Raw genomic sequence first — 20883 nt, 5'->3', positions numbered from 1 at the left:
GGCCCCAGCTCCATCAACCTTCTCTGCCAGCTTCTCTCTCCCTGCCTGCTGCTTGCTGGCTGAAAGCAACCCCAGACTCTCATCGTCTCCCTGGGCCCCCACTGAAAACACTGTGCCAGGGAGAAAGGGAACTTGGAGGGGTAAGAGGAGCCGGGGTGGTGAGGAGAGGGGCGCTGGGGAGCTTGGTTCTGGAGTTGTGGGGAAGGGGTAACCTAGCAACCACTGGCTCACGTAGTCACAAAGCCGGACAGGCTTGCCCGCAGAATCAGCGGAGCTTCCCTATTGATGTGCCCTCTTGCTCCTTTCTGCTCAGGCACCAGGGACTTCTCACCCACATGCTGTAGCAGACACTTACCTCGGTGAGTCCACGGATCTCTCCAGGGGAGGAAGTGGACACCAGAGCCAGACAGGGGCCCAGGGGGAGCTGAGACAGGAAAGGGATGTTCAGTCTCAGGCTTGGTGTGAGCATTCAGACCCCTTGGACTCAGCTGGTTGGGGCCCCAGGCAGAGAGGGAAGCGAGGGCAGAGGCAGACACAGTGGGGCCCGTCCCATCCCGCTCTGGAAAAGCAGGCCTGGCCTGCTCGAGTCCCTGGTGACCTTTCCACAGCAGCTGTGGGTTGTGACCCATCAGTGGCTTATAAAATCAATTTAATGGGTCACAGCTAACATTTACAAAATAAAACCAAAAAGTGAGATGAAAATATCACTGTGCATCAGATGTAGCAAGGATAAGTGTTGCTTCGGGATGTTCCTGCTTCCGTTTCACATACACAAAAGCGTGTGCACACGCACATGTGAATCAGGTCACAATGTAACAATGAGTTTCTTACTATGAGCGCAGTCAAGAGCGTTTGAAAGTCTCCGTTCTAACAAGTACTTTCTCCTGTAGGCAGATGGGTTTGGGGCTTCCAAATGGCCTGTTCTCAAGCCTGCAGCATGTAAGTGCTGTAGATCGCAACCCCCGTCATCGAGAACATCCACAGCTTCTCTCGAAGGAAGTTCTGCCAACTTTTTCTCCTTAAAGGCGTCAAGTCAGGATGTTTGGGTCCTTGCTCTGGGACCTCAAGTCTCTCCTTCCCCAGTCTCAGGCAGTGCTGCCCGCCCCCCCCCCCCCCCCAGTTCCACCCTAGCCTGATAAGCCTTTGGCCCTGGGGATTTCTGGGGTCCCTTGCAGATCGTGTGACCAAGAGTTAATTTTCAGAATGCACTTCCTGTCCCAGCCCCCTTCCTAGCACCCGCAATCCCTGCACTTTGGGGACAGATAAATAGATACATCTATGTAAATGTATTGCAATTGTATTTGTGAGATTCACCCATGTCATTCCGTGTGGCTGTGGTTCGTTTTCACTTCAAGGTGATGTTCCGCCATGGGATGTTTGGTGTTTGCCAATTTGAACAATGTTAATCTGAACAGTCTCACAAATGGCCCCGGTTGCCCTTCTCTTGGCCGAATGTCTGGGAAGGGAATTGCTGAGCGGTACAGCATACGCAAGTATTCGGTTTTATGAGATGCTGTCCATTCCTCTCCCCCAAGGGTCTGCGCCGGTTTACAACTCCAGGAACCGCCAGTCTGTGAGAGTTCCTGTTATCCAACTTCAACGCTAGGGTTAAGGGCGCCGGCCTTTATCCGTTAGAAAGCCTACGATGGCTACAGAGGCGAAGACCCCGTTGGCTGAACATCCACCGATCAGGTAGGACCCCAAGCGCCTGCCCTCCTGACCAAAGGGGTGGGGGGGTGGGGCAGGAGGGGCAGGCGTGGCCTGGGGAACTCACCTGACCCAGGGGCCAAGAGACGCAGTCCTTCCCTCACCCTCCCTCTGCTGCCATCCGCCAGCCCCCCCCCCCCGGGGTTCTCAGGCCTGAGTTAGCACAGGTCACAGACTGGGTCCCTCCCTGGGGAGGGACAGGACACGGTGGCAGGGGGTAGAGGCACCGAGTGCAAGAATTCCTGGGGTTTTTAAGGGGCGACTCCCTCTGTCAGTTGGGGTAGGAGAGACCAAGTAACTGCACCTTTCAGAGAAGGTTTGCTTTATTTCTTTAAGTCCCAGATCCCTTAGAGGCCGATGGAGGACGGCACCGAAAACTCAGGGGCCTGGTCAGCGAAATCCTCAGAGGGTCCTGGGGCAGAGCGTCTTGCTTAGCATATCCAGAGTCCGTCTCTTCTCCAGAGGGACTCCCTTCAGCCAGGGCCACCGGGAGAAGGGAATGCAGACAGCGAGAAGGCAGGTGGTCTCACCAGGCCCCAGGCGGAGAGCAACCCCCCTTTGGATCCTTGCTGGACTGACCTCGAGCTCCTCCTCCAGAGGCAGGGCCCAGCATCGTCAGGAGAGGGAAGGGGTGCAGGGTGGAGGACAGACAACCTGAGAAGCTTGTCTCCAGCGAAGCCAAGCAAGAGCTTGACGCTTCCCCGAAGCGTTGCAACTCTGATAGCTGCCCCGTCAGCTCGGCATCTCCTGGGAGCGGCCCCCACCGCAAAGGACTTGCTGACATGGTCTGGCCTTGTTGTTCCAGCTTTGGCCCTTGGACGCTGAGTCTGGGCCAAGTCTGCCCGGAGGGTACAGGGACGGGGTGGGCGTGGGGTGGGGGGTGGGGGGGAGTGTTGCCTATAGCTGGCTTCTCCTGGGCTGCCAGTAGTTGGCTTGGGGAGAGGCTCTTTGTCTGCCCCCTGCCCCTGGAGGTGTATATGATGCACCTTTGCTCCAACCCACGTATTTGGATGAGTAGGTGGGTCTATGTCCTTTTTCCGGCTTTAGAGATGGTTTCCAGGAGAAAACGGAGATCTTGGGAGATTCATCTGCGTTTTCTCAAGTAGATCCTAGCTCCCTGTGAAAGCACCTTAGGAAGACAGAAGGCTCCCTGGGACTGGATTGCGCCAGTTGGGAAAGGACCCCGGGGGAGGCCTGGCTTTGGGTGCCATGGGGGTGGAAGTGAAATCCTGGAAAGCGACTTCAGCGTGTCTCGGGACTAGACTCCATATAAGCACTGAGCTCTGAGCTTGGGTGGGCACTGCAGCCAGGAGGCTCCATTAGCTTCTCCTTGACCTTCTCCTTCAGTCCAAGGGCTCAGCTGAAGCCTGAAAAGAAGTTAGGGCACAGCCCAAGGAGCCACGGGAACGGCAGACCACGGAAAGAACTGATGATCCCAGGGATCGTGGATTTCCAGCTGATCCAAGCGGCGCTGAGGACCCCCAAGCCCCAAAGCCCCGGGGCCTACCGCTTTGGCCGCCTCAGCCACCACTCCTTCTTCTCCCGGCACCACCCCCACCCACAACACGTGACCCACATCCAAGGTAGGCCTGGGGGAGGTCAGGGCCTGGCTGAGGGTGGTGGGCCAGTCTTGAGAACTGGAAAGGGAGGACACAGCCCCTGTTTCGGAGCTGAGGCCCAGAGAGGATGGAGATTTGGGTCACAGAGCTGCCTGGCCACTGGCAAGCACTTGGTCAAGGGAAAACTGGACTTGTGGAGCAGACTTCAAGGGCAGACTGTGTAGCCCTACAGGATTTCCCTCATTGCCGATTCTGCCATTTTAAAAATCAGAGAAACGGATGAATGTTCGGCCCCGGAACTGTACTCTGTTCTCTAATGCAGGCCAATTCATCCACTTAGCCATCCATTCATCAGGTATCTTATTCAGTGGGAACTCTGGGTCAGGCACTTTTTTTAGGCCCTGGGGATACAGCAGGATGAGACAGTCCTTGCCATCATGGAGCTGACTCTGACGGGGAAAGATAGGAAATAGATAGGTGTCAGAGTGTGGTAAGTGCCAAGGCTCTAGAGGGGAGGAGACCTGATTAATAGCATGGGATTTGAGCAAGGAACTAAAGCAGAGAGGGCGTGAACCATGTGGATACTGGGGGAAGAACATCCCAGCTGGGAACAGCAAGTTCAAAGGCCCTGGGGCAGGTATCCTGGTTCTGCTGGAGGAACAGCAAGGAAGCCAGTGCAGCTGGAACAGAGTAAGGAGGAGTAGAAGGGAGATACACCAGAAAGGAGGTGGGGGGGGGGGTCCAGATTGTGTGGGCCTTAGAGGTCACCCCAGTTACCATTAAACCATCTCACTGAGTCAGTGGGAGCCACTGGAAGGTTGAAGACAAAGAAGTGACAGGAGTGACTCTCTTGGCCTGCCTGGATGGTGGTGTAGACAAAGGAGGTAGCAGCAGAAGAATTAGTGGCCCTGCTCTAGAGATAATCAGAGGTAAGGCCCAGGCCCTCCTTCCCACAGCCTCTAACCCTTCACAGATTTCACCGGGAAGCCCGTCTGTGTCGTCAGAGACAAGTTCTCTCTGGCCCCCTTGCCTCAAGCCACACTCTTATCCCGCTGTCTGATGGCGATGCCCACCATCCCTGTCCCCATCGGAGACCCGCAGTCCAATCGGGACCCCTGGCTTCCTTATGGTGGGTACTTCGGCAGGTGCCTGGGAAGGAAAGGACCAGTGCTCTTAGGTCAGTGGGGTTCCGTGGGGCACCCTAGGGTTTTCCACATTTCCTCAGACAGCAGAATCTGCGTTTTTCCCCACTGCCCAGGTCCTCAGAAATGTGGCCCCTACTCAGATTTGAGGTGTTTGAGGCGTTATCACAGAGGACGGGCAGACAGTCACGTGATTGACAGCTACAGGCAGGAATGATATTGGAAATATTGAGCAGCTTGTACGTTCAGGCACCAGTCAGTGAGAGCCATCCAGCCAGAGACGGGGCTGGAGCAAAAGCTTTCTGGAGGCCACTGCCCTGCCCTGCCCTGCCCAGTCTGACCCTTCTGGAAGGGCCAAGGGAAAGCCCGCCGGCGGGGGTGGGGGTGGGGAGAGCCCCCAAGGAGGAGGAACCAGGACAGCCCTGCAGCGCAGAGAGGCTTGGGAGGCTTCGCCGGGAACAGTCCAGTATCTGAGTGACTGGCACAGCACAGCAACTGAGGCAACCTCGGTGCCAGCCTCCGGCTCCTAAAAGAGGCAAAGCTAGATTAAACCACAGGCATCTCGGCCCCTGTAGCCAAGCATCTCCAGCACCTCCCCGGGGAAGCCACAGGCTGGGATATGAACTTCAGCCCCCTCCGAGAGCGACCGCACTCACCTACCAATGGGGGCATTGCCGCTCCTTCCCTCAAGGGCACCGCCTCCCCCTCTCCCTGTAGGACACAGGGCAGAAGGCTGGGGAGGTGAGCAGGCTCTTCCCACCCCCCACAGCCCTCCCAGTGCCGGGTGCCGCAGGGAGGGCAAAGAGGAGGACCCCGGGTATCAGCTGGCAACGTCTTGTCCCCTCATCCCAGAGGCCTGGAAAAAGGAACTGAAGAACCTGGCTTCTCGGGTGGCCGTCTTCACCGAGAACGAGCTGAAGAGCAAAGAGGTGGGTGCGGAACACAGGAGCTGTCTGGGAAGGGGTGCGACGGGGCCGTCCCTTGGAATCCCTCCCGAGTGGATTCCACCTAATGGGGTGCAGACACAGCGCTCACGAGGGGCGCTCTGTTGGCCCGGGAGGAGGGGCTGCGCGGCACCAGCGGAAGGGGGAGGGTCCATCGTGGCTAGGTGGAGAAGTCCAAGAAGGGTTCATAACAGAGGTGGGATGTTTAGAACCTGACAGGGGAGGCATTCCTTGTGGGGGCAGGCGGCTCAAACGCTCAGAAGCTGGGAAATGCAGGACATCTTTAGAGACCGGGGCTGAGGTCCAGGGAATTGAAGTGGGCAGCCATCGGGGGGAGGGTGGGAAGGGGCCGACTTTGAATGTGGTCAAGAAGAGGCGTTTGTTCTTAGTTTCTCAACTTAGTGTAGTGTCAGATCTCCTAAGGAGCGGAGGACCACTGAAGGATTTCAAACAGGATGGGGTGGCCTCACGGGTGCTATTTGCTGGTAAGCCAGTAAAGGCAATTGGGAGGCAGCTTGAAGGTAGTTGGAATTGGACTTAGGACAGGCCTGGCTCTTGGGGACAGAGTCTGGTCCTGCCCTTGTCTTTTTTTTTTTTTTTTTTAAATGTTTATTTACTTATTTTGAGAGAGAGAGAGAGCACAACAGTGGGGAAGGGGCAGAGAGAGAGGGAGGAAGAGAATCCCAAGCAGGCTCCATACCACCAGCGCAGAGCCCAACATGGGGCGCAGTCTCACGAACCATGAGATCATGACCTGAGCTGAAAGCAACCGACTGAGTCACCCAGACACCCCCCGCCCTTGTCTTGGGCAGCAGAGTTCTCATCCCTGCTTTGCAGCTAACTCACTGCAATGCTCGCTGCAACTCAGCTAAACTGTCTGGGTCTCACTTTTCCTACCTTTAAAATGGGAAGAAAGATACTACCAGTCTCAACTGGGGTTGCAGGGGTAGGAGGTCCCAGGCCTTGTACCCACAGGCCTGGCTCAGAAGGGTTTTCCCAGAGCAAAGAAAGGATGCCAAGTTCTGGGGGAAAGACCTGGGGGCAGCTGAGCTAGGAATTAAGGTAGGCGACGGGGGCCTTGGCCCAGGATACTGCTTTCAAATCTCTGATGGGCTTGGGGGGGTTGGGCAGGGAGGGTCTACCCAGGAGGAAGTATGAGGACTTCAGAGGACCACCAGGGGCTCCAGCATTCAAGAAGTTCCAGGAGGAAGAACTTTGGCTTTAACTGATGGGCTCCCGGCTGGGGAGAGGGGTCCAGAACAGGGTGGGGCTGGCCCGGTCATCCTCCCAGGTCCCTGCAACGCTGTGACGCTGGGATTCCAGGAGGTGATGGTGCCCTGGAGGGGTGACTGGGCCTCCTTCTCTTCTGCTCTGGCTTCTTCCTTGAGCCTGTCTCTCTTTCTCTGTCTCTCACTGCCTGGAGTCTCTAGCTACTTTGCTCCCAGCAGAAGGAGGAGCCTCCGCGGGAGCAGGGAGCAAAATACTCAGCTGAGACCGGCAGGCTCATCCCCACTGGCACCAGAGCCATTGGCCACCGTCACTCCCGCCAGGACCCACGGATCTATCCCTCTGGTAAAGATGGAGGAGTCCAGACCTTCAAGCTGCCGGATCAGGAGCTGCTGGTGAGGCCCTGGGAAGGCTGGGGGCCACAGGCCCAACCGAGGCCTCGTCTTGAGGGCTGAGAGCGTGGTGGTTGCTGCTCCCAGGCTCACAGTAATCCCAACGAGGTGCTTACAAACTGCTTTCGAGTGTGGCCTCTCCCAGGGCCGCTTGTACCCGAGGCTGTGAGACCTGGGAGTCAGGAGCCTGGATCCAATCCCCTGCCGCCTCCAGGTTTCTGTGTGAGCCTTCCCCACCCCCCCTCTTTGAAGGCCTTTCCCCTCGGGGCTTTAGTGCCAGGATCTACCCAAGCTGGGAGCAGGAACATGTCTCGAGGGGCTGCTCCAGCCGTGGCACTGGATGCGTTCAGGGAGGGAGTGACGCGCGTGGAGAGCAGGGTCCTGCCGGCCGTGTCCCCAGCCCACGCCCTGGTGTGCTGCAGCCTACAGGCTGCAAGACCAGTCCCAGCCCGGTCCCCGCACACTCTGGGGGGGTTTGGTCTGTACCACATGAAGCAGAAACCCACCTCCTCCGCGTGCAAGTTTCCCATCGCGGCCTGGCATGAGTCCGTGACTGATTCCGCTGGGCTGAGGCGACTTGAGGGTCCCCTGTGACAACGCATACGTATTCTCCAGGAAAGGTTAGACACTGAGCCAGCATCTGGACACCCTCCCCGTGATCAGCACTTCCGAGCACGCAGTCCCTTTGGAGACTTACAACAGTCCCGTGAAGTGGGTAGAGCAGACAGGGCCCAGGATCCCCGTTCCACGGATAGGGAGGCTAAGGCCCTGCCAGGTGACATTTTGTGGCCCAGGTCCCCAGAGAGGGAGCAGCATAGCTGGGACTAGAGTGGTACTTTCTCCACCATAGGGCGGCCTCATCTTGCCTGGAATTAGGTTCTCAGGTCCCGTGGGGAGGGGGCACAGGGCAGGTAAGTTGGATGCGGAGAACGGAGCAGGGCCCAGGGGCACACCCGGGGTGGGGGTCACGACAGCAGGCGGGTATCTGGGGATAAGGGGGCACCCTAGCAGGCATAGGCCTGGGAAGAGCCTTGGCCTAGTTCCCACTCTGCCAAGAATGAGGCCGACCTGCTGGGGACTGACGGGGCCCCTTCAGGTCATGGGAAGACTGACCACCAAGCACTAAGGGGACCCCACTTTCCCAGGACTGCAGGGGCTCCGCCTCCCACCGCAGGCCCCAACTCCGGCCGACCATAGGCACAGCCGCCCCCTTAGCCCATCTGACACAGAGCTGGATCTTCCCCCGATGACCCATGACTGGAGAACACGGGGGAAAGAGGGCCCTGAAGTGGCAAAGGTGCCAGAGGCTGAGGAACCGGCTGACAGCGAAGTGTGCACGCTGCTCGGCGGGACGGAGCCCCACGCTGGGCGATCTGCGGCATCAGCCAGCCCTGGCCCTCAGCCCGCCCATTGGGATCACCCCACCTCTTTGCTGGCATCTCCAGACCCTGGGAACTCCAGGGCGGGGAGGCCTGTGTGGTCCCTGAAACCCCCACACCAAGGATTCGGTGCGTCTCCGAGGAGCTGACTGGCCAGCTCTGCCTTTGCCTCCCCAGTGAGGGACTTTGGGGGTAAAATCAGCCCACGCAGGCTTCACAAATGAGGGGCCCACGTACCTGATTCAGAGGCTGCGTTCTGCCACACTCTCCCTGCTAGGTGTCCTTTCAAGGCCTCAGATTCCTCATCTGGCCAGTGAGGAGGTTAGGAATCTCCCTCCAGGACTGGCGGGAGAGAAAGCACTCCATGAAGTGTGAAGTCACAAGGAAGGGGACCATTGGGGGGGCAGGGTCCATCGCGGGGACCATTTTAGCCAAGCGTGTGGCTGCGGGAGCGGGAGGGGGGTCTGTGCTGCTGGCTGGCACACGCCATCCGGGCACCCTGACCCAAGGCCTGTCCTCCTGCCCACAGATCCTGGAGCTCCTCTGCCAAATCCTGCAGACAGACTCCTTGAGCGCTATCCAGTTCTGGCTACTATACGCTCCCCCGAAGGGTGAGGACGCAGCCGGTGCCCACGCCTTTCTCGAAGTGGAGGGCCTCGTTCTCTGCTTCTGCAGGACTTGGGTGTCATTCGGCTCCCGCCCAGGGCCTTCCACCTGAGCCCCCTCTCCTTTTCTGGAGCCCCAAACTAACCTTTCCCAGCTGCACCACGCCCCTGCACCCTCCTCCTCCGTCCTCAGCGGGATGGCCCCGACCCTGCTTCTCGGAGGCGCCTCTGCGCTGACCACTGGCCATGGCGCCTGGGAGGGAGGGGTCCAAAGGTGTACTCAGCAGACACACCCCCTCACCCACCGCCGTGGGGCACACGACGCACACACAGACGCAACACGTGCACATAAGCACACAGGCGCATGCTCGCGAACACGGGAATGACGTGCGCGCGCGCACACTGGGACACGGGTCGGAAGGTGTATCCGAGCAGGGGCCGAGCAGAGAGAGGGGAGGCGGGGCGGGGGAGGGGCAGAAGGCAGGGGAGGAGGCAGGACCGGTGGGCTGGTGGGCGGGCCAGAGGGGGCCAAGAACAAGGTGTACACAAATGAGAGAGTAGTGACAGAAAGGGGGGGGGGGGGAGGGCCGCGTGCCCACAGGGGCCACGACAGAAGAGGGAGCTGGAGGCAGAAAGCTGCCTGGACCAGGCTGGGCAGGAGAGCTGCCCGTCCCTTGTGGGGACAGGACAGGGTGGGTGTAGCCACTGAGGACTGCGCCCCCTGGCTGTGCTTGCAGAGAAAGATTTGGCCCTGGGGCTCCTGCAGACAGCGGTGGCGCAGCTCCTTCCTCAGCCCCTAGACTCCATCCCAGTAGAAAAACTTCTGGATCAGCTCCAGGAAGGCCAAGAGCCATCTCAAGAGAGGAAACAGCCACCCTGCAGGTGAGCTTTGCACCCCTCCCCGCAGTTCCCAGCACCGTTCCCTCGCATTCAGCCTCCTGTCCTCCCAGGTGAGGCCAAGGGTGGTCCAGAAAAGGCGTCCTGGCGCTGGCCACCGCCTGGGCTGCGGGAGCCGACGCTGGGGGAGCGGGAGCGGGCCCGGGCCCTTCCCCAGGGACCCTCCAGTCCAGCCGGTGCTGCATGAAGGCCCCTCTGCCAGACCGGACCTTGGCGGCTGGCTGTGGGGGATGCCCAAGGGGTGACCTGTGTCAGCTATAAACAAGACAGGGCTGGAGAAGCCGCATCTACCCCTCCAGACGCTCTTGGTCTTTGAGAAGACAAGTAGAGGAGGAAAGTTAACACAGGCAAGCAGAAATACCTTAATGCCGGGGTTAAGCGCCTTGGATGGCTGGAGGAGAGGGGGAAAGGGAAGCCCTCACCAAGCAGGTGAGGAGGGCCTGGGTGTCAGCAACGGAACTAGCAATAGCGGGTGCCCACCGTGCCTGCCTGGCACGTCCAGACAGACAGTTTACACGTTTGTGGTCCATACAACCGCCTGCATTTTACAGATGAGACACCTAAGGCTCGGGAACAGTTGATTCGGCCTTGTGCTGGTCTAGCTTCTGAGCCCAGCCGCACGCAGATTTGCCGGAGACCTTGTTAAAAATGAGAATACCGAGGGATTCCAACACAGCAGGTTGGGGACGAACCAGGGGATGCGTGATTTTGACAATCTCCGGAGCTTTTCTGATAGAGCTTGGGAAACACTACTGGGGTAGGGAGGATTTGCAGGAGCAGATGAGAGCATGGGGGCAGTCAGGAAGGGAAGGCAGGAACGTGCTCGCTCCAGGGGACACGTGTGGGGTGGCTGCAGCCTGGGCAGGGGGGAAGGAGGCAGGTGTTCGTGCTCATTAACCAGAAGGCCTGGGTTCTTGCTCTGGCCCGGAACGGGGTGCTCTTTTCCACTTTGAGAGACCAGGGGAGGCACAGAAGGAAGGCAGGCTTCACTATGACCTGGGGCAAGCCACCGCCCATCTGGTGGCCTCCATTTCATGTCTCAAAACCCCTCTCCCAGACCCCTAGGGAAGAAAATTACACTGGGCGCGTAAAAAGGTTTGCTTTGGTGCAAAGCTGAAGTCCTCTATCAGGGCAGCAGAAATTCTATTTTCTCCACTCACGGGGGAAGGCTTCCTCTCTGCGAGGAAGCAGGGACCAAGCGAGGGCTGGGGTGGGCTGGTGCGGGGGCCTCCCTTACCGCTCCTGGGGCAGAAGGGCCTTGGCTCCTTGGGGCCACAGCAGGCAATGGAGTCACAGTTGTCTGTCAGGGTCCCGCTTGGGTGGTGCCAGGGACAGATACTTTGGGGTTCTCCAGGAGGGGGGGCTCTTGTGTCTCTCCCTGGAGCACTTCCCTGCCTCCACTCTGCAGCAGAGGGCTCAGGCCTCGCCTTCCCAGATTTGTCTTTGTGTCGGTTATAGCCAATCCTTGAAGAAGATGAAGACACCGCCTCTACCCAAAGGCGACAAACCGGGTAAGATTCCACGCAGCGGATCATCCTGGGGGCTCCCCGAGGCCCACCCTGGCTGTACTCCTCGGGTGTGGGGGGGTCAAGGACCCCACAGATGAGTCCCTGTCCTAGGGAAGCTGCCCATTCCATCCATTCATCTATTCACTCATTCATTTGAGAGAGGCTTGCTTAGCGGCTGTGAGCGGGGCTCTGGGGAAGATTCCAGACAAGTTCCTGCTGCTATAGAGCTTCTAGCCCCGTGAGGAGGAGTGCAGACAACAAATAAAAACACCTGAGGGGACAGGTGCCAGAGGAAAATAAAGCAGGGTAAAATGAGGGACAGTAAGAAGGACTGGCAGGGTTGGGGGAGGGCTCCTTGGGCTGAACGACAGGCAGGATCCAGCCCTGTGCAGGTCTGGGGAGAGCCCAGAAGTAGGGCCCTCACCTGCCTGGTGTGTGCGTGAGAGCACGAGCAGGCATAAGCAGGCCAGGGTGGCCGGGGCCTTGTGGGGCAGGACAGTAGTAAGAAAGGAAATGGGCCAGGTGGGCAGGGCTGGCCCATGGTCTCATGCAGAGGGCATAGGCGTGCACTGGAGGGTTAGATTCAGGGCATGGGGGACCCCTCTGTCTGCTGAGTAGAAAATGGACTGTTGGGGGCAGGCAGGGATGAGGGGAGACCGGGGAGGAGGCTGCTACATGGTTCTGGTGCCTTAGGCCAGGGCAGGGGGAGAGAAGAGGACAGATACCCAGCATGTACACGATTCTCCCTCACCCGACTGTAAGGGGTCCCAAGGGCCCGACTGAGTGTTTGGCACAGAGTAGGCACTCCTTGGGTATTTGTTCCCTGGGTGTAGACAGAAGAGGCAGTGGTGAAGCTCAGGGAGGGGAGTCGGCCCCTCCCGAGTCACCAGCGGAGCCCAGAGCAGAAGCGGGGCTTGACCCACGTCTTGGTCCACCTGGGTCTCCCGAGCAGCTCCCAAGTTGGGGCCTGTCCCCTCCCTGTCCTCTCCTGACCGATGTCTTCCCTTCTCCCAGAGTATGTCGGGAAAGCCCAAGTCCTCCGAATGCATTCAAGCCAGAACGCAGCAGAGAAACCGTCAAAGCCAGAGGCAGAATGCTGAGGAGTCCGAGCCACTTTGCCCGCCCTGCTCAAGAGCAGCCCCCAGGTTCAAGGTTGTTCCCAGCCCTAGGGCCTCAACAGCAACCCCGACTTTCCTATCACAGGGAGCCTATTAAAAACCTGCCTTCCCTTTAAGAGGACAATTCCATGCCTACTCTCGGTAGTAGGTCTGTGCCCCACTCCCTTGAAGAAGGCCCAAGTGGAATCACTCACGCGGGGCTCAGGTGGTTCTGTGTTCCTGAGAGCTAAAAGGCAGCCTGAGAATGAGGCTCTGTCCTTCCCGAGCCAACACACACAGGACTCTGGGTCGGTCAGAGCGGAGGTCAAGAACGCACAGCCCTCCATAAAGTAATACCAATACCTCCATCAGTACCAACTGTTGAGTTCTACCAGGCTCTGTGGGGGCGGGCTCTAGACAATAGATCGTGGTGAGCACTGTGTTACATAGTTCACATGTGGTGCCATATTTGCTTCTCCTAGAAGCCCTCCTAATATCATCGTTCCCATTTGCTAGATGAATAAATCAGGGCTCAAACCATCTGTCCAAATCCACACTGTAAGTGGCGGATCCAGGACCCAAATCCATCACGTCTGGCTCGGGAACCCCCGCTCTTCCCCGCTGTGCTCTACTGCCTTGCGGACAGCAACCCTCACCAAAGGTTGTGGCTGCAATGCAAAAAGCCTGAGCGTTAACAAAAACGGTGGTCGGCAAGATCAAGGAGGGGACGTGGCGGAAATGTGACCCAGCTGGGGTTTCGCTCCCCTTTACGATCTAGAGAAGATGGCCTTTGACCCTCTGGGGAGTCCAGCGTGAGCCTTGGGATTTCTGCAGATTCCCTGGAAAGCCGGGGCGCGGAGATATGGGAGGCGCTGAGGATCTACAGTGTCATTGTCGCCTGTGGTTCTGAGCTCCTGCTTCCACTGAATTAGGTCCGTGGATCACCAGTCCGTCCTCTTCTGGCCACTCGATTCGGCCCCACCTCACGGCAACTCAGACCGATTGCGTCCCTCCGGGTTTCCTCAAATACCCAGTTCACGCAAACCTTGTGTGTGCCGCAGGCTTCGGTCCAGATCAGGGGCTGGACGGGGATTGGCTGTGGATCCAGCCAACAGCTTCACGTCCGTATGAGATCGCCTTGTTTTTTTAAAGTCCCCTCTCCCACGGAGGACGTCCCCCTGGCGGCAGCATCTTTTATAACCACGCCCCTTGCCATCTTGCTGGCTTCGTCCTCCCCCATCTGCACCTCTACCACGCGTTCGCCTCCAGAAAGCCCACGTTCATTGTATTTTCATTGGTTTCCATTTTTTTAATCTTGGTAAAATCCACATAGCATAGACCTTACCACTCTACCCACATTTCAGGTGTATACAGTTCGGTGATTAAGTACACTCACGTTGTTGTACAAACATCACCAACCATCTGTCCACAGAACTCTCTTCACCTTGCAAAACTGAATGTCTGTGCCCATCAAACACTTGTTCCGCGTTCCCCCTCCTTGCCCCCAGCACCCCCCTAGGAACTGGACTGCTCTAGGTACCTCGTATCAGTGGAGTCACAAAGTATTTATCCTTTGGTGACTGGCTTATTTCACTTAGTACGATGACCTCCAGGCTCATCCATGTTGTAGCCTGTGTAGGAATTTTCTCTCATTTAATAGTTTTGCCGATGCAATAGTTCAGCTTCCCCCCCCCCCCCGCCCCCGGCCCAGTCCCTGTTCCCTGGCTCTCCAGCCCCTCCCTTGGGCTGTCCAGCCCCGTCAACGGGCTGACCTAGAGGTTTGTTCCTGGACTAGGGCCCTTGCCCTTTGGCAATTGTAGTTATGACAATCTCTCCCTCCTCCCTTAGGAATAATTTTTAGCCATCCACACAGTAGAACATCCTAGAAGGTATCTGCTTCCAGAATAAATCATACTTGTTGGCACAGAACACCTGGCTCTTTCGGTAAGCCTCCTACTTCCCCTTTAACTGTTCGGGAAGTATTACCAAGAGGTTAATATTTGCCACTACAGATTCTCGTCCTTGTCTTATTCCAGAGAGTATCCCTCTCTCCAGAGCTGCTGAGCTGGTCCTTGAGATTTATTTCTCTATTTTGCTTTTGCAACTCCCTGCAAAATGCCTGTGTCACCGCCTGGCCTTTGCACCCTTTATCACTGTGCTTAAAAGACAGGGTGTTCCGGGCCTGGCTTCTTATACATATATTTGGAGGGTAGATGGCCAACAGATCTTTCTCTGCAGCTCTGCGGTCTATCGGGAGAAAGAAAGATAAAGGGTCTGAGCTGAACCACGCACACAGAAAAACACTGTGGAAGAGAACACTAATCTCTACCAATGGGAAACTGTTACCTTGCAGGGACGTGGAGGACCGAGCTGGGCTCGTACGGATGCCCTGACCCCATTGGGCGCTCGACAACCTGTAAGGCAGGCGTCATGACCACATTTTACAGGTGGAAAATCCGAGGCTTAGAGCATAAGCAGCAGTAACACGTCAAGAGTTCACACAGCCAATAAATAGTGGATCAGACGCAGGGCTGCGGGGCTCCTCAGTCAGTGTTCTTTCCTTCTATGCCGCCTTCTTGCGGGCCACCCACCCTTGGCCTGCTGCTTTCTCACTCCCAGCCACTTCGCCTACCTTCCTCTTGCTTCCTCTTCCCCCATCCCTCAGATATGGAGCAAGTCGGGCTTTGTTGTCACTCCCTGACTCTCTTCAAAGTCCCTCAACCGGCCCGTGTCCTATCTCCAGGTTTTAAGGGAATCACTGCTAACCCCCACCGGGAGAGGCAGCAGAGGGCACTCGGAGGTTCCAGACACATCACAAAGCACTGGTCCGAGTTGTCGCTGGCCTTCTTGGAAATGCCAGTGGCATCCAGCCTGCCTTCCTCGTCACCTGTGCCCTCAGATCCTATGTGGTTTGGAGGCCGGGCTGGTTCCAGGGCTGGGGCTCCTAAGGGCTCTGCAGAGTCTCTATGCTTAGCAGCGCCCCCTGTCTGCGGTGACTCTGCACCCACTTGGACATCATGGTGCCAGGACACTGGCCACTTCTAGGTCACTCTTAGGTTTCCCCTGGCTCCAGACCCTGAAGTTTCTCCCTACCGTTTGCCTCTCTGCCTGAAGCATGAAGATAGACTGTCCTTTCCAACCTTCTCCCCTATGGCTCTGGGTCCTTCTTGGGATCCTGTCTCCTTAGCCACTGTGGTAGCCGCTGCTTGTGCCTGCCCAAGGTGTCCCTCACCCTCCTTCCAGGGTGGGACTGAAACTAGTTCCATCCAACCACAGCCCACAATCCCTGGGCACAGGGACTGGTTCAGGGGTAGGATGAGCATGTGACCTAAGCTGGGCCAATCACAGACTGTCCTTGGATTTGGGGGGAGGAGGGGAATATTGGCTTTTGAGGGGATGCCATCACTGGAAAGCATCAGTCACACCTGAAGCCCCTGACTGTCCCCCATCGTTCTCCATTATATGAGTCCATAAAATTACTTCTTATAGTTGATTTCTATGCATTTTTAACGTAAAACTTACCACCTTACCCATCGTCAAGTGTATAGTCCAGTAATAACACGTGCATGTTGTGTGACCATCACCACATCTACCCCCAGAACTCTCTCCATCTTGCAGAACTGAAACTCTGCACCCGTTGAACACGAACTCCCCTTCCCGTCCCCACAGCCCTGGGCAACTATCCTTCTACTTTCTGTCTCTATAGATTTGACCCTTCCAGGTCCCTCGAGTAAGTGGAGCCATTCAATATCTGTCCTTTTTGTGACTGGTTGATTTCACTCAGCGTGGCGCCCTCAAGATTTGTCCGTGTTGCAGCCCACGTCAGAATTCCTTTCCTTTTTTAAGCTGAATAACATTCCGTTGAATGTGCGCATCACGTTTTGTTGCTCCATTCATCCATCGATGGACCTCTGGGTTGTGAACAGGGTTGCTAAGGAGATGAGTGTGCAAAAGTATTGATTTTTATGCCACATGATGAAAGAGATCCTGGATAACCTAAGGCCATGCAACTGGTAAGTGAAGCCTCCAGAATTAGAATCCAGGTTTGTCAGACTCCGGAGTCACTGACAAGAGCCCTGGGTTCCCAAACTTGAGCCCTTCTGATGCCCCCATCGCGAATGTGTTATGATGCTTCACTCTCTGTACTATTCCTAAGGTTTCTTTAAAGGTACTTTTCTTAGTTTTTTTACTTAAATATTGTTTTGATCTAAGCAATAATGCCCATGGCATCATTTCGATGCGAAATGAACGTTTTCGATGCGTTCTTTATAAAAGTTCCTCAAACACATGAAGATAAATAGCAGTGTATCAACACTCCTCCTCCTTGTGCCACCTAAGTTCATCATCGCACCCCCAGAGTTATGTCGCCCACACCTCGGGTGACATTGACTAGAACATATTGCAGTTTAAAGATGAGACACTTGGGACTCTAGCTGAAGGACACGTGGGGGGTCAGCTTCTCCCGGCCCAGTTTGCTGGCTCAACAAGCGCCCCTCCCCCACCCCACTCCCCATAAATAGAGGAGAATAGGCGGGAGACCCATTTGCAGCAAAGGCAGGGGAGGTTGTATCCTCACTGGTAGCACCTTAGAATCCCATGGCTGGATACCGCTCAGAAGCTCTCTAACAACCTTCCCAGCCCATGGGTAACCTTCACTGGACCACCCATGACGTGGTATCCGACTTCACCTTGGAGCTATAGTAACAGAGATGTCACTACCTTTTCTGGCTTCCCAAACCTTCGTTCTGTCCCCAGCCACCGAGATCAAGTCTTTCCTTCTTCCTCTGGCTACCTAATTTTGTGCTTGTCAATACTCTTTTGTAAGTCTCAATCAGACCACACCTACCTCCCTTCTAATACTTATACTTTTTTTCTGGTCTGATTCCACTAGCTAATACTTCCAGGGACTAATGTTAAATAGGAATGATGACAGTGAGCATTTTAATATTATTTAATGGGGATGCTTCTCATTTGTCATCAGTACGCACGTTTACTTCTGAAGTACACGTGAGCTGAAACAATCACATACTCATTAAGTTATGTCAAGAAGTATCCGTCGGTTCTTGAGTGTTTAATCCACACTGGAAACTTACAAAGTCTGTATTACTGCTGTTATGACAATTTTACAGATAAGGGGCTGAAGAAAGAAGTAAGTTGGTCAAGGTTATACACGTAATAAGAATGAGACTCAGGATTTAAATCCTGAGCAGCTTGAATGGGCAGAGCCCATCCTCTTGAGCCTGTACACCCCAGAACTTTGTGTAGCAGATATTGTTATTAGCACGACTTCATGGATGAGAAATCAGAGGAGAGGTTAAACAGCTTGCTGGTGTATCTTTCCCATGGGAGGATTGGAGGTCTCCGAGTTTACCTCTACTGCGCATTGGGTTAATTTCTGCCCCAGGCTGTGTGACTTTTCTCAAATCTGTCTTCCATTTTGCTACCATGTCAATTATACACTTGATCTGACTCTACTATAACCATTCGCAGTGCGGTGTTATTTTTGTTCTTGGTTTCTTTTCTTAGTCCCCACGACGTCCTTGTCAACTCATTCTATTGCCTCGTCTTGACTTGAATGTCTCGTTTCAAATAATTCAAGTCATCTCTAATTTCTTGAGAACGCAAAACATTTCTTGTCTGTTTTCTCCAATTCCTGGGGGTGTCTTCTTCCAGAATGGATACTTCATCTTTCCCTTGTAGGCTCTCCTTCCTCTCTCTCGTTTCTTTCTTCTTTGATTCCTTCCTCCCTTTTTTCCTGTGGAAGTCTTGTCTAGGCACCACGTCCGTTTTTTGCCTTTGCTTACATTGGATCTGGAACGTTTATAGCCAACCCTCCCATTTGCCTTTGTTTATCTGGGCCCTGCATGCATCCTCCCCTCTGAACATTAGCTTGAGGGCTGAGTGTCACTGGTTTATATGTTCCCTATTGCCCTCTTCAAGCTGCCTGGGATAGAGGGATTGGAAAAGACTGGGTCCTGGGAAGCCAGGAAATCAGTCTGGTCTCTGTTCACTTCATCTGTACGTTTTTAAAAATAAGAGATTAATCTTAGAACTGTTTCAGGTTTACAGACAATTTGTGAAAATAGTTCAGAGAGTTCCCTCACCCAGTTTCCCCCACTATTACTTTTATATGACAGCTTTATTGAAATCCAATTCACAAACTACAAAATCCACCCGTTTAAAGTACAAAATTCAACGGTTTTTAGAATTCACAGAGTCGTGCAATATAGCCCATTCCAGAACATCTTCATCACTCCAAAGAGAAACTCCTGTACTCTCCTTTTCCCTCAGCACTCCCTCTGCCCTAGGCCGCCACCACACACACACACACACACACACACACACACACACACACACACACACAGCTTATTCTGGACTTTTCATGTAAATGGAATCATATAACATGTGCTTTTGTGCCTGACTTCTTTCACTTCAGCATAACATTTTCAAGATTCATCCATGTTGTAACGTGTGTCAGTATTTCATTCTTTTTATGGCCAAATAATATTCCATTCTATGGACACAGCACGTTTGTTTATCCATTCATCAGCTGATGGACACTTGGATTGCGTCTACCTTTTGGCTTTTGTGAATAATATTGCTAGGAACCGTCATGTACAAGTTTTTGTGTGCGTACATGTTTCAACTCTGCGGGGTAGCTCTCTAGGAGCGGAATTGCTGGGTCATAGGATTACTCCCTTTGAGGACAGTTTTCCAAAGCAAGTGCACCATCTTGCATTCCCACCAGCAGCGTATGAGGGTGTGAATTTCTCCACATCCTGTCAACACTTGATATCTGTCTTTTTAAAAATTATAACCATCTTAGTGAGCATGAAGTGATATCTTACTGCGGTACTTATTCTTTTATTTAAACATTTTTTAATGTTTATTTTTGAGAGAGAGAGAGAGAGCAGGGGAGGGGCAGAGAGAGGGAGTCACAGAATCTGAAGCAGTCTCTAGGCTCTGTGCGGACAGCTCGGGGCTCGAACTCACGAACAGCAAGATCATGACCTGAGCTGAAGTCGGACACTTAACGGACTGAGCCACCCAGGCACCCCTCTTACTGTGGTTTTTAATGTGAGTTTCCCTGATGCCTCATGATTTTGGGCATCTTTTCGTGTGCTTATCCTGTTTGTGCATCTGCTTTGGAAAAAAAATGTCTGTTCAGATGTAATGTTGTTTGTAAGACAGCAAAGGTCCTATTTTGTGTATGGGGATACTCCATCCTGTCTGGGACTTTCCTAGTTCTACGGGGATTGCCCTGCAGAAGCCCACCAGCCCCCTAGGTTCGCGGGGCTCAAGTTTTTGTATGCTCTTGGGCTGGCCCAGCATTTGGTTAATTCCACCCAGCTAAGCCTTTTTTTGCCATCAGAGATTATTAACACAGGGTACTCACTGTTTGCATATTTTCTCCCTCCCATCTGGGAGGGGAAAGTGCCTGGGAAAGTGCCATCCTTCCATCTCTATCTGGGATGCTCTTTATCCTTCACGGGAGACAAATAGCAGGTGTTTTGACGCCATCTGGGCACCTACAAATCCACAGTCCATTTTCCACCAAACTGGGGGAACCATGAGTTTTTGAGACTTCTCTTTGCCCAACCCCTATCATTGCACCACTTTCACAAAACAAGGCACGAATCTATTCCTGGAATGTTCGTTCACTCTGGCCCAAATCATGGCATAGTCTCTAGGGTAATCTTCATGAGGCATGTGGTTTTGGTCGAGACCCTTGCTGAGTGCCCAGTGACCCATTCCTTACTATTTGTTTTCCCTTCGGGCCATTTCAATATGCAAAAGGACATTAAAATAGCAACAGAGATGCCGTGGTGCTAATTGTGTTTTAATTTTCGCTGACTTGGCCAAGGAATAAAACCCCCCCGAATAGGATTAAAAGTGTGAATATCACCTCAGACTGAAAACAAAAGCAGTCCTGCCATGCATCAGGCTGGGGGACAGACACAGATGAAACCAAGCTGCAACATTAACAGGAAATGCTGGTTTGCCCAAGGCCAAGCAACGGTTGTAAAATGCCGTACTCACCCCCTCTTTGAGTGACGATCACTCTCTTACCAATGAGCCCCCCAGATCTGTGTTGCTATTTTGATTTATTCCTGGGGATACTCAGTTGTTAAGTCACCCTTGCCTCCAGAGAGCACCCTGTCCCCCTGGTTAATCCCTCATCCTGCCTCAGAAACAGTCACCAATCCAGAAATGACCCCTACTTCCCTTGGATGCTTCCAGAACTCTCCAGTAGAAACCCAAACCTTAGAAAAGGCACTCCCTCTGCCTCTTGTCATATAGCATTCCACACTTGCTCACTGCACCAAGTCAATAAATTTGATTTTATCGGACCACAGCCTTGTCCTGTGCAATCTGTGGCTGCTTAGACTATAAGAGTTGGTATTAAATTGCTATAGCCCAGCTCT

At 54.5% G+C, this 20883-nt stretch overlaps 2 protein-coding genes across 7 annotated transcripts in view; one reads left to right on the top strand and one right to left on the bottom strand.

Annotated features, from left to right (window-relative positions):
* The window catches only part of SGPL1 (sphingosine-1-phosphate lyase 1), a 75679-nt gene extending 75035 nt beyond the window's left edge, over nucleotides 1-644 (bottom strand). The window contains exon 1 of the mRNA XM_045439514.1: nucleotides 356-644. Within this exon, the coding sequence (XP_045295470.1) occupies nucleotides 356-629 (274 nt within the window). The 5' untranslated portion in view covers nucleotides 630-644. The remainder of the gene's footprint in view (nucleotides 1-355) is intronic.
* Nucleotides 231-14386, top strand: TBATA (thymus, brain and testes associated). Of its 6 annotated transcripts, XM_045439520.1 has the most exons (13): nucleotides 322-359; nucleotides 891-939; nucleotides 1536-1692; nucleotides 2044-2223; nucleotides 3055-3290; nucleotides 4240-4395; nucleotides 5126-5337; nucleotides 6801-6974; nucleotides 8880-8961; nucleotides 9693-9837; nucleotides 11311-11363; nucleotides 12375-12683; nucleotides 12728-14386. In XM_045439520.1, exons 3-12 carry the CDS (start codon nucleotides 1646-1648, stop codon nucleotides 12458-12460), a joined length of 1371 nt encoding a protein of 456 aa, XP_045295476.1. In that variant the 5' UTR covers nucleotides 322-359; nucleotides 891-939; nucleotides 1536-1645; the 3' UTR covers nucleotides 12461-12683; nucleotides 12728-14386. The 6 variants fall into 6 exon arrangements, with proteins under 6 accessions (XP_045295479.1, XP_045295475.1, XP_045295477.1 ...); XM_045439519.1 differs by lacking the exon at nucleotides 891-939 and having other exon boundaries at nucleotides 233-359; XM_045439521.1 differs by lacking the exons at nucleotides 891-939; nucleotides 2044-2223 and having other exon boundaries at nucleotides 233-359.
* The last annotated feature ends 6497 nt before the right edge of the window (nucleotides 14387-20883 follow it).

This window comes from Leopardus geoffroyi, chromosome D2 (assembly GCF_018350155.1).
Source record: "Leopardus geoffroyi isolate Oge1 chromosome D2, O.geoffroyi_Oge1_pat1.0, whole genome shotgun sequence".
NCBI lineage: Eukaryota > Metazoa > Chordata > Mammalia > Carnivora > Felidae > Leopardus > Leopardus geoffroyi.
This window is presented reverse-complemented; position numbering and strand designations above follow the sequence as displayed.